This window comes from Tachysurus vachellii, chromosome 15 (assembly GCF_030014155.1).
Source record: "Tachysurus vachellii isolate PV-2020 chromosome 15, HZAU_Pvac_v1, whole genome shotgun sequence".
NCBI lineage: Eukaryota > Metazoa > Chordata > Actinopteri > Siluriformes > Bagridae > Tachysurus > Tachysurus vachellii.
This window is the reverse complement of record NC_083474.1, coordinates 16175609-16188108: the sequence shown is the minus strand read 5'-3', so window position 1 is coordinate 16188108 and position 12500 is coordinate 16175609. Positions and strand designations below refer to the sequence as shown.

Here is a 12500-nt window from a genome sequence, read left to right as displayed (position 1 = left end):
ACCTGAGCGACTGCCTGCATGTGGAGATGGCTATTGTGTCATCGGACAGTGATGCTGAGGAGCAGTGGAAGACCATGTTTTCTCCTGTGGTCGATGAAGATGAGTTTGGGGGCATTTTGGAATCCGATGCCCTTGAAGTCAACGAAGAAACAAATGACCAAAACCACGGAATGGAAGATGAAATTAACATCCGGTCTGAGACTAAACCTGAACCTGATGAAGATGAAGATCCAACAGTGTTGACAGAAAGTGCTGACACTCTTGAGCAGCCAGAAAGTTCCACTGAATGTGAGCTTGAGGACATTTCCTGTAAGGATTCCATACACTACAGCAGTTTATCCAAAATCTCAGAGAACGAAGTGGATCCGAGACAAAATGTAAAGCACGGCCTGCAGCGTTTGTCAGCCTCGACATCCGAGCTTGACAAGAAGTTGCCGCAAGACTACTGTGTGATTCAGGAGATGCAGAGTGAGAATGTCAGTACAGAGCATGTGGATTTCAGGCTGGCTCGTGAACAGTGGCAGAAAATGGAGGAACAATGCAAGGCCCAGGTACAACAAGCTACCATAAAGCAGGGTGGAAATAGCATCATATATACCCCCATGCGCACCTTGGAGCGACCCAAGAAAGATCCGGATTCTGACAATTTAAATCTTGGTGACTATCAGTATACGCAGTTTAGCCCGTGTTCAGATGACTCTGGTCTGGATGATACCAGCTACCGGTCGCATTATGATGAACCAGAGACTCCAGTTGAAAGGGAAATCCGTGAGACTATGGAGCGAGAGGAATGTTTCAAACGAGAGAGGGCCATGTCAAGGCCAGCTTCCAGTGAACCTGTACAGAATAATCCCAGACCAACGACTCTGATGATGACCAAGTCGGATCCAGAGGAGAAAAAGAAGATGTATAACACACGTGAGGACAGGTGCAGGACACAGAGACCTTCGAGCACCACACCACCAACCTTGTCTATTACTGCTTCACCATCATCAAAGCCCAGCTATCATGAAATGGTAGCCAACAATGTCATAATCCTCGATCCGGATGCGCATTCTACAAACCAGCGGCAAAGAGGCAAAAATCTGCTTTCTCCAGTGACAAACAAGTTCCACGAGTGGCCACCACATTCAAGCAACATCATCATCCTGGAAACATCTAATCTCATTATCCGGAGTGCTTCTGAATTCTGCCTGAGCACTGCATGCCAGGAGACCCAAGAGAGCACGTTCCACAACAACCCCTTCTTCAAACTGCGATCACACAGCACGTTATCTCTGGTGGACCAGGAGATCAAAGAGGTGAAGCAGAGAGATGAAGAGTTCAGGAGGCAGAGGGCACAGTTGTACACCAAAGAGAAGTATGACACGATTCTGGTGTCTCCCAGCTCACTGCAAAATTTCTCCTACGATAAGCCAGGTATTCGATTGAAATGTGTGTCAAAACACTATTGTGGTTAATGTGAATTATTCTAAAAACCGATATTCATATTTATAACTTCTTTCAGCTCCATAATGTCAATAACTATAGGATGTTGACTTATTTTTGCGTTTTGGGTTTGTCTTTATGTTTGCAGGTTTGCCAGAGAAATGTAAGTCCTCCCCTTCCTCTCCTTTAAAGGGACGCAAAATGGACCGTTCCACTTTATCCTGTGATCAGAAGGTACATCATCATCACCATCATCATCATCATGTCTGCTTTTGTATTTTTTTTAACCATTTTTTTTACTAAGCAAATTTTTAATTGTTGTTTTTTTACATGGCAACGAACTTCATGGATACACTTAAGTAACGTAGAATTTTTCATAAATAATTCCGTTTTACCCTTTTTTGCAAGTTCTTACACACAGATGTTTATATCTTCAAAGCACATGGTAATATCAAACCCATTTCTGCTCCCTGTAAAGCCCTAATTGTTAATAATTTAAGCTGATATATTCAAACACTAAAATTCTGTGTAATTTTATCCAATTACAGTTAAAAATAACATCTCACGTTGAAAGCCAACAGTCCAGGCTAATTATATAACAGATCTGTGGTGATTATATGATTCATTTGTTTATCCGGATTGAAACTGACCCATAGGTGGATTTCCATTCTGCTGAGTAAATGGAACACTAGTGTACTAGTTAAAAGGGTAAAGCAACACCCTTGTAAAAAAAAGAACCGTTTGAATCATTACTATTGTTTTGACAAAAAGAAGCCTAAACTACGATCTACATTCAATCTCGTTACTTGAATGTATTCCATGCGTTTTTCATGCCTTCTTCATTTCTCATATCATTGCTCATGCATCCTGTTACTCCATCGTTTGTTATGTTATTAAACTGTGTACACTTTCACCACGAAACTGGCAACTGCAGCAGTTTTACGGGTGAAACTTTCTCCTTTAGTTCCCCGAAGCACCGTATACCAGAGTCCGAAGGAAAAGTGCCCTCATTCAGAGATGGGAAGCAGCGATGTTGGCCAATCAGCAACAGCATGTATGAACAACACTACACTGCCAATCAAGAGTTTTTCAAACACCCCATATTCAATCAATCTACTTACATGGGTTTTTTTTTTTCATGAGTTAAAGAGAATCATTTATTTCACATTTGACAATAGCTGTGTTTTAGTCATTTATCTGTTTAACTCAGTTCTCCTCCAAACAATAATAAAGTAATAAGGAGTTGTGAGGAGCACTTATTTAAGATTTTCTTCATTTAAACAGATTATTCATGTGTTATTTAAAATGTTTTTGAACTGATGCAGTGAAATTGATTTAAAAACTGTTTAAAAATATCTAAGATATTTTCCTACTCTATTTTCTCCTTGCTAGATGTGTAAATATAGCATGAAAAACAATGTATAGCATTATTTACGAGCCACTTTATGCTGAAATAGCCATATAGAAAAGAAAGGGACACTAATGACAAAATAACTAATGATTTTTATGGGTCCAATTTTAGCTCTTCCTTTAATAAGAAGTTAGAATTTTAAGGGATACGTAAAGTGAATCTGTAGGAGTTTGTTTTGCATATAGTCTTGTTACAGTATATGCACAATTCTTTCACATTTTAAAGCTAAAGTGGTATTTCATTTTAACAGAACATAGAAGTACAAGCACATGAACATAGGAGATGGAAGAAACCACAGGCTATCTGACAGACTCTCAATGCAAGCTCTGTAGTGACTTTAAGCATTGTTTTTTTTTTTTAACTTGGTCTCACTGTTTATTAATTAGTTATTATGAATAATTGCATCTTTGCACTGTTTTGCTTCGTGAATATTTTGCACACCGATGCTCTAAGCAGTCATTCTTGCTTGATAAATAATACATAAATTATTCTTGTGAACAAATGATTACAGGGTCAGCATATAATATATGAATATATTCATTACTGGTTGTTTAGCTTGTTGCATTACTGCATTGCTTTATTATTTATAACACCCTACCTTTTATGTCTTCAACTTTCCTATTGATTTATCCTTGAAATAAAGAAATATAAATTGCTAAAACTGATTTCTGTGTGGACTTGATGCTTTTTTGTGCTAAAATGTCATTAGGGGAGAGTCAGGAAACGTGCAGATGTTTTTATCCTTTATTTGAATGTCCATGCTTAGAAAATTGTACTAAATTGTACGTATTTACTTGTTGCTGGACTGAGACCCTTAAGTGTAAACCTTTTTTTTTTTTTTTTTTTTTAAATCTACAGTGTGACTTCTACAGATTTCTTAAACTCGTTTGGGTTTCACGTTTGTCCACTAGAGGGCAGTGTTGGACAGAAAATTGACACAATTCTGCTAAAGTTTACGTGTTTTATTATGAATTGTGATTATTTGAACAACAATGTCCAGGGTCAGTAAAACTAATATGCCTGGTATTAATTCTAACTCATCTAGACAGTCTCTAATGAGAATCAGATTGTAATGGCCTGTTAATACCCACCTTTACAGAATTTTTTTTATTAGGAATATGTTATCTAAATTAATAGTGGTACATTTTTTTTCATTACATGAAAATAGCGTTTAAGTCTGATATGACCTGGTGAGACCAAGTGCATTATAATTAAACGATAGGATGTATTTAACATAAACTACATATCCCGTGAACACGTGCTCTATCAAGAGGAGCTTATTATAACTGTCTCTTAGCAACAGTCTGTTTAAAACCTAAAGCCTAAAATGATTAATTAGCACCAATCTTATTTATTTATTTATTATTTATTTATTTGCGTGCGTATTTATGCGTGTATATGTGTGTGTATATGTGTGTGTATATGTGTGTGTGTTTATGTGTGTTTGTTTGTTTGTTTGTTTATGTATGTGTGTTTGTGTGTGTTTACTAGTGTGCGTCAAAACTAGTCGCTTTAATATTATGTAGTGCTCAAAAATATTCTACAAAGCCTATCTTACGTTTTCGAAATATTAAATTATGCAATTGTTTTAATGTCTTTACACAATCGGGATAATTTAGGAAGGATGTACAATTTTTTTAATCATTATTTAGTTCCGGGTTTGTAGTGATGCAATGACGTACATGTGACGTCACTGTGCGTCAAACACGCCCCTTGGTCTTGTGTAGACACGCCCCCTTCAGCTGCAATGAGAGCAACGTCCTGATCTGACAAGAAGTACACGGCTTGCTCGAGGTGGGTTTATTCTCTCTGTAACACTGAACACTGCTGAAAACATGACTGTCACTCTCTGTGTTCAACTGTAGTCAGAGTCGGTCAGACTGGTTACATGTAAGAGTAAGTTTGCTAAATGCTAACTGCTTGTTGTTTGTTTGGGAAACAACCTTGTGTTATTGTTTTGACCTCGAGCACTGAGTGTGTAGAGAGACTGTGTGTGTGTGTGTGTGTGTGTGTGTGTGTGTGTGTGTGTGTGTGTGTGTGTGTGTGTGTGTGTGTAGAGACTGTGTGTGTAGAGACTGTGTGTGTAGAGACTGTGTGTGTGTGTGTAGAGACTGTGTGTGTGTAGAGACTGTGTGTGTGTAGAGACTGTGTGTGTGTAGAGACTGTGTGTGTAGAGACTGTGTGTGTGTAGAGACTGTGTGTGTAGAGACTGTGTGTGTAGAGACTGTGTGTGTGTGTGTGTGTAGAGACTGTGTGTGTAGAGACTGTGTGTGTGTGTGTGTGTGTGTGTGTGTGTAGAGACTGTGTGTGTAGAGACTGTGTGTGTGTGTGTGTGTGTGTGTGTGTGTGTGTGTGTGTAGAGACTGTGTGTGTGTAGAGACTGTGTGTGTAGAGACTGTGTGTGTAGAGACTGTGTGTGTAGAGACTGTGTGTGTGTAGAGACTGTGTGTAGAGACTGTGTGTGTGTAGAGACTGTGTGTGTAGAGACTGTGTGTGTGTAGAGACTGTGTGTGTAGAGACTGTGTGTGTAGAGACTGTGTGTGTAGAGACTGTGTGTGTGTAGAGACTGTGTGTGTGTAGAGACTGTGTGTGTGTAGAGACTGTGTGTGTGTGTAGAGACTGTGTGTGTGTGTAGAGACTGTGTGTAGAGACTGTGTGTGTGTGTGTGTGTGTGTAGAGACTGTGTGTGTGTGTGTGTGTAGAGACTGTGTGTGTAGAGACTGTGTGTGTGTGTGTGTGTGTGTGTGTGTGTAGAGACTGTGTGTGTAGAGACTGTGTGTGTGTGTGTGTGTGTAGAGACTGTGTGTGTAGAGACTGTGTGTGTGTGTGTGTGTGTGTGTGTGTGTGTAGAGACTGTGTGTGTGTAGAGACTGTGTGTGTGTAGAGACTGTGTGTGTGTAGAGACTGTGTGTGTGAGTGTGTGTAGAGACTTTGTGTGTGTGTAGAGATTGTGTGTGTGTAGAGATTGTGTGTGTGTGTAGAGATTGTGTGTGTGTGTGTAGAGATTGTGTGTGTGTGTGTAGAGATTGTGTGTGTGTGTGTAGAGAGTGTGTGTGTGTGTAGTGATTGTGTGTGTGTGTAGTGATTGTGTGTGTGTAGAGACTGTGTGTCTGTGTAGAGACTGTGTGTCTGTGTAGAGACTGTGTGTCTGTGTAGAGACTGTGTGTCTGTGTAGAGACTGTGTGTGTGTAGAGACTGTGTGTGTGTGTGGAGATTGTGTGTAGAGAGAGATTGTGTGTGTGTAGAGAGAGATTGTGTGTGTGTGTGTGTGTGTGTGTGTGTGTGAGTGTGTGTAGAGACTTTGTGTGTGTAGAGATTGTGTGTGTGTGTGTAGAGACTGTGTGTGTGTGTGTGTAGAGACTGTGTGTGTGTGTGTGTAGAGACTGTGTGTGTGTGTGTGTGTGTAGAGACTGTGTGTGTGTGTGTGTGTGTAGAGACTGTGTGTGTGTGTGTGTGTAGAGACTGTGTGTGTGTAGAGACTGTGTGTGTGTAGAGACTGTGTGTGTGTGTAGAGATTGTGTGTGTGTGTAGAGACTGTGTGTGTGTAGAGACTGTGTGTGTGTAGAGACTGTGTGTGTGTAGAGACTGTGTGTGTGTGTAGAGACTGTGTGTGTGTGTGTAGAGACTGTGTGTGTGTAGAGATTGTGTGTGTGTGTAGAGATTGTGTGTGTGTGTAGAGATTGTGTGTGTGTGTAGAGATTGTGTGTGTGTAGAGAGACTGTGTGTGTGTGTGTAGTGATTGTGTGTGTGTGTAGAGATTGTGTGTGTGTAGAGATTGTGTGTAGAGAGTGTGTGTGTGTGTGTAGTGATTGTGTGTGTGTGTAGAGATTGTGTGTGTGTAGAGACTGTGTGTCTGTGTAGAGACTGTGTGTAGAGACTGTGTGTCTGTGTAGACTGTGTCTGTGTAGAGACTGTGTGTGTGTAGAGACTGTGTGTGTGTGGAGATTGTGTGTGTAGAGAGAGATTGTGTGTGTGTGTAGAGAGAGATTGTGTGTGTGTGTGTAGAGAGAGATTGTGTGTGTGTGTGCGTGTGAGTGTGTAGAGACTGCGTGTGAGTGTGTAGAGACTGCGTGTGAGTGTGTAGAGACTGCGTGTGAGTGTGTAGAGACTGCGTGTGAGTGCGTAGAGAGACAGAGTGCGTAGAGAGTCTGTGAGTGTGTAGACAGACTGTGTGTGTGTTTGTGAGTGTCTGGAGAGACTGTGTGTGTGAGAGTGTGTAGAGAGACTGTGTGTGTGAGAGTGTGTAGAGAGACTGTGTGTGAGAGAGTGTGTAGAGAGACTGTGTGTGTGTGTGAGTGTGTAGAGAGACTGTGTGTGTGTGTGTGTAGAGAGACTGTGTGTGTGTAGAGAGATTGTGTGTGTGTGTGTGTGTGTGTAGAGAGATTGTGTGTGTAGAGAGAGATTGTGTGTGTGTAGAGAGAATGTGTGTTTGTAGAGAGATTGTGTGTGTAGAGAGAGATTGTGTGTGTGTAGAGAGAATGTGTGTGTTTGTAGAGAGATTGTGTGTGTGTGTGTAGAGATTGTGAAGCAGTGATCTGAAATGTTGCACATCACTGAAGATTAGTTTACTTTGCATTGAGCAAAAGAGAATAAATGAAGTGTGTTTGTTCATGTGTGTATCCGTGTTGTGCACTAAACTGTGTGTATCCGTGTTGTGCGCTAAACTGTGTGTATCTGTGTTGTGCACTAAACTGTGTGTATCCGTGTTGTGGGCTAAACTATGTGTATCCGTGTTGTGTGCTAAACTGTGTGTATCTGTGTTGTGTGCTAAACTGTGTGTATCCGTGTTGTGCACTAAACTGTGTGTATCCGTGTTGTGCACTAAACTGTGTGTATCCGTGTTGTGCACTAAACTGTGTGTATCTGTGTGGTGCACTAAACTGTGTGTATCTGTGTTGTGCACTAAACCCTGTATATCCTCGTTGTGCACTAAACTGTGTGTATCTGTGTTGTGCATTAAACTGTGTGTATCTGTGTTGTGCACTAAACTGTGTGTATCCGTGTTGTGCACTAAACTGTGTGTATCCGTGTTGTGCGCTAAACTATGTGTATCCGTGTTGTGTGCTAAACTGTGTGTATCTGTGTTGTGTGCTAAACTGTGTGTATCCGTGTTGTGCGCTAAACTGTGTGTATCCGTGTTGTGCACTAAACTGTGTGTATCTGTGTGGTGCACTAAACTGTGTGTATCTGTGTGGTGCACTAAACTGTGTGTATCTGTGTTGTGCACTAAACCCTGTATATCCTCGTTGTGCACTAAACTGTGTGTATCTGTGTTGTGCACTAAACTGTATGTATCTGTGTTGTGCACTAAACTGTGTGTATCCGTGTTGTGCACTAAACTGTGTGTATCTGTGTTGTGCACTAAACTGTATGTATCTGTGTTGTGCACTAAACTGTGTGTATCTGTGTTGTGCACTAAACTGTGTGTATCTGTGTTGTGCACTAAACCCTGTATATCCTCGTTGTGCACTAAACTGTGTGTATCCGTGTTGTGCACTAAACTGTGTGTATCTGTGTTGTGCACTAAACTGTGTGTATCTGTGTTGTGCACTAAACTGTGTGTATCTGTGTTGTGCACTAAACCCTGTGTATCCGTGTTGGGCACTAAACCCTGTATATCTGTGTTGTGCACTAAACCCTGTGTATCTGTGTTGTGCACTAAACCCTGTGTATCTGTGTTGTGCACTAAACCCTGTGTATCCTCGTTGTGCACTAAACCCTGTGTATCCTCGTTGTGCACTAAACCCTGTGTATCTGTGTTGTGCACTAAACCCTGTGTATCCTCGTTGTGCACTAAACCCTCTGTATCCTCGTTGTGCACTAAACCCTGTGTATCTGTGTTGTGCACTAAACTGTGTGTATCTGTGTTGTGCTCTAAACCCTGTGTATCTGTGTTGTGCACTAAACCCTGTGTATCCTCGTTGTGCACTAAACCCTGTGTATCCTCGTTGTGCACTAAACCCTGTGTATCTGTGTTGTGCACTAAACCCTGTGTATCTGTGTTGTGCACTAAACCCTGTGTATCCTCGTTGTGCACTAAACCCTGTGTATCCTCGTTGTGCACTAAACCCTGTGTATCTGTGTTGTGCACTAAACCCTGTGTATCTGTGTTGTACACTAAACCCTGTGTATCTGTGTTGTGCACTAAACCCTGTGTATCTGTGTTGTGCACTAAACCCTGTGTATCCTCGTTGTGCACTAAACCCTGTGTATCTGTGTTGTGCACTAAACCCTGTGTATCCTCGTTGTGCACTAAACCCTCTGTATCCTCGTTGTGCACTAAACCCTGTGTATCTGTGTTGTGCTCTAAACCCTGTGTATCTGTGTTGTGCACTAAACCCTGTGTATCCTCGTTGTGCACTAAACCCTGTGTATCCTCGTTGTGCACTAAACCCTGTGTATCTGTGTTGTGCACTAAACCCTGTGTATCTGTGTTGTGCACTAAACCCTGTGTATCCTCGTTGTGCACTAAACCCTGTGTATCCTCGTTGTGCACTAAACCCTGTGTATCCTCGTTGTGCACTAAACCCTGTGTATCTGTGTTGTGCACTAAACCCTGTGTATCTGTGTTGTGCACTAAACCCTGTGTATCCTCGTTGTGCACTAAACCCTGTGTATCCTCGTTGTGCACTAAACCCTGTGTATCCTCGTTGTGCACTAAACCCTGTGTATCCTCGTTGTGCACTAAACCCTGTGTATCCTCGTTGTGCACTAAACCCTGTGTATCCTCGTTGTGCACTAAACCCTGTGTATCCTCGTTGTGCACTAAACCCTGTGTATCCTCGTTGTGCACTAAACCCTGTGTATCCTCGTTGTGCACTAAACCCTGTGTATCCTCGTTGTGCACTAAACCCTGTGTATCCGTTCTCATCCCAAATAAAGCACAACAGCCATAAACCTTTTTCAGATCACCTTTAATCATGTCTTAGATTTTTTTTATTCTAGAGAATTTAATTGCAACCCATTTACTGAAGAGAAAAGGCATCCATCCATCCATCCCTCCATCCATCCATCCCTCCATCCATCCATCCATCCACCAAGCTACTCATAATCTACCTGTTATCAGCATCCCCAGTCATTTTAAAGTAGACCTTTTTGTGCCTAACTTCATGCTGTTACTTTTCTCTTTCAGTAAAAGACAATCTGCTGGATTTCACAGTGCCGTTTCAGCATCACGCAGCGTGAAGATGTCGCAGGCCAAACACATCCGAGTGCTTGTCCTCAATGACATGGAGAAACTGGACAGAACCCTGTTCCGCCTGGAGCAAAGTAAGCAGTGGTCTGGTTTTTTAATAGGTGCTGTATTTTGTTAGACGGTAAATAAATACAAAAACTTTAAGAACTGAAAGTGATCGTTGTGTCCGTGTATGAGGACATGGAGGTGATGAAGCTACAATACACGTATGAGCTGATAATAAAATGACACATTGATCATTCTTGAGCAAAGTTTAAAGCTTTAAAATAATAGAAGATGCTTTTGTTTTGTATTCGGTTTAAGATTAATACAACGTTTTCTTGTATTAAAAAAAATTCCAAAAAGAAAATTTACACAAAGTTCAGAGTTTTGTAATATTCGGTTCGTCCCCTTTTTTTAATGGATGAACGTGCGACTCGAGCTGCGTGGACGAAAACTTAAGATCCGTTATAGATCAGATCCATAGGAGTGTCGTATGAACACATGCTTTAGTAGAAGAGATTAGACATGAGGAAAATCTGATCATTTATATGCAGAAAATGAGCTTAAGTTATTCGAGATAATAAACATATACTGTATGTTCTTTTGTTTTTAGTTCTTCAAATTTTTAAAACCTTCTGTTTGTTGATGATGAAATTTACTTTCAATTTTCAGTGTGGTCTTGAATTGCCAGTGTTTTCAGTGAATCAGTGGCTTATAAAAATGTACCACTAACATATCAGTTGTCAGTGACATAAAATCTTAATTGGAATTTCTTGTTAATATTTTGTAAGCTCCTGGAACCTTAGTATCAACTCATTGCTTTAATTGCAGCAGGTATAATTAACCCTGAACATTGTACATTTGTCATACAGGTTGGGAGGGCACTATTATCAGAGTTAACAGTTTTTTGTTTAAGACTGCAGCTTCTGTGCTGATTAGTCTGATCTGATCTGTGTAATGTGTCTGTACTTCGTCTCTAGGCTTCGAGTTGCAGTTTCAACTTGGGCCGACTCTTCAGGGGAAACAGGTCCACGTTCACGTCAACTACCCGGCCGAGGGAGAGCGTTTCGACCGTCACAGATTCCGCACACTTCAGTGGGTGAATCCCACCGGCAGAGAGGACGACTCGGACAAGTTCTGCTCCCTCGACATACACACCTCCGGCTCTTACCAGTATTACTTCGGCCATGGGTAAATAATAATAATAATAATAATAATAATAATAATAATTGTACTAATTATAATGTGTAAATTATTAAATTAGGTAAGAATAACAATTTGAAAAAACATGGATGGAAACTGTTAAGAATGAATCACTTTTTTTTTAATTCTGTTTATATATATATATATAAGAAGCTTTCTCCCAGGCATGTGAGAAGTTCAGGTTGGGGTGGGAATTTGTGGGAAGAAAATGTGGAAATGTGAATGTTCTGATAAAAGAAAAAAAAAGAAATGAATCATACTTTGGTTTAAACAAATTGCAATTGAAAGAAAACCTAAAATATAAATTTCTGTCCTTGTTAAACAGACCTGTTCTGATTTGATCATTATTTGTCAGTGGTAATGATTCTAACTGTGAAGAATAAGATGATGATGATGATATAATGTTAGAATGCTTTGTTCTGTCTTTACAGGGATGAGGAGAAGGTGGGAGGTGGATATGTGGTGGTGGATCCGATACTCCGCGTCGGTGCTGATGATCATGTCTTGCCTCTAGACTGCATCAGCATCCAGACGTATCTGGCTAAATGTCTCGGCCCTCTGGATGAATGGCTTGACCGGCTCAGGGTGGCCAAAGAGTCGGGTAAGAGAAAAGATTTATTAAACTGTGTTAACACTTACAGTGACAGAGCAAGCACCAAGTCGCATTGGTCGAATTGGTGCAGCGACTTCTAATGTGAACAACACACACTGCTTCTCCTTTATCTCGTACGATATGACGCATGTAAACCCTGATAAATTTTATACATAAATGTCAAATCTCCCTCCAGAATGAATCTTTTAGTAGCAAAAAACACTCTCTGATAAACATTATCGCTATAGCAACCGGTAGTAGGAATGACCACTGGTGATTTACAAACATAATATCATTGTACTAGAGAAAGAAATAATACTGTAATCAAAATTTGTATTTGTGTAAGCTTTAGAGACAGCAAGATACATAAAACTCTCTAAATAATGTTCTGGCAAAACAGAGAGACAGTTTCTAGGTGAATTCTTTTAACCTGTGAGCCTTCTTCTTATACACCCATGTCATGTTTTTATACAGTTCTCTTTATTTTTGAAGTCGTTGAGACACCACACATTTCCTGTAAAGCTTCCTCCTGTTAAGCGAAGTTCACCTGCTCTTGCACTGGTTTCTCAGATTCAGCTGGACATAACCCTTGCTTATCTCTCTGGTTTGTTTGAAACTAGAATTAAATCAATGATTGTGGACTAACTTGTCACATCGGTCAATAATCAGCACAGGTTACGTCAGCCCAA

At 40.7% G+C, this 12500-nt stretch overlaps 2 protein-coding genes across 5 annotated transcripts in view; both read left to right on the top strand.

Moving 5' to 3' along the window:
• si:ch211-153l6.6 (midasin) overlaps positions 1 to 3424 on the top strand; it is an 8549-nt gene extending 5125 nt beyond the window's left edge. For 2 of the 3 annotated variants that reach the window (XM_060888236.1, XM_060888234.1), the window contains exons 2-5: positions 1 to 1419; positions 1577 to 1662; positions 2393 to 2482; positions 3090 to 3424. The exon at positions 1 to 1419 is cut by the window's left edge and continues 622 nt beyond it. In XM_060888236.1, coding sequence (XP_060744219.1) covers positions 1 to 1419; positions 1577 to 1662; positions 2393 to 2482; positions 3090 to 3146 — 1652 coding nt within the window. In that variant the 3' untranslated portion in view covers positions 3147 to 3424. Of the gene's footprint in view, positions 1420 to 1576; positions 1663 to 2362; positions 2483 to 3089 lie in introns of those variants that run through there. The other variant, XM_060888235.1, reaches the window with a different exon arrangement.
• A 1138-nt stretch (positions 3425 to 4562) lies between these two features.
• The window catches only part of agla (amylo-alpha-1, 6-glucosidase, 4-alpha-glucanotransferase a), a 34433-nt gene continuing 26495 nt past the window's right edge, over positions 4563 to 12500 (top strand). For both annotated transcript variants that reach the window (XM_060887936.1, XM_060887937.1), the window contains exons 1-4: positions 4563 to 4633; positions 9972 to 10108; positions 10997 to 11207; positions 11651 to 11820. In XM_060887936.1, the coding sequence (XP_060743919.1) occupies positions 10027 to 10108; positions 10997 to 11207; positions 11651 to 11820 (463 nt within the window). In that variant the 5' untranslated portion in view covers positions 4563 to 4633; positions 9972 to 10026. The remainder of the gene's footprint in view (positions 4634 to 9971; positions 10109 to 10996; positions 11208 to 11650; positions 11821 to 12500) is intronic.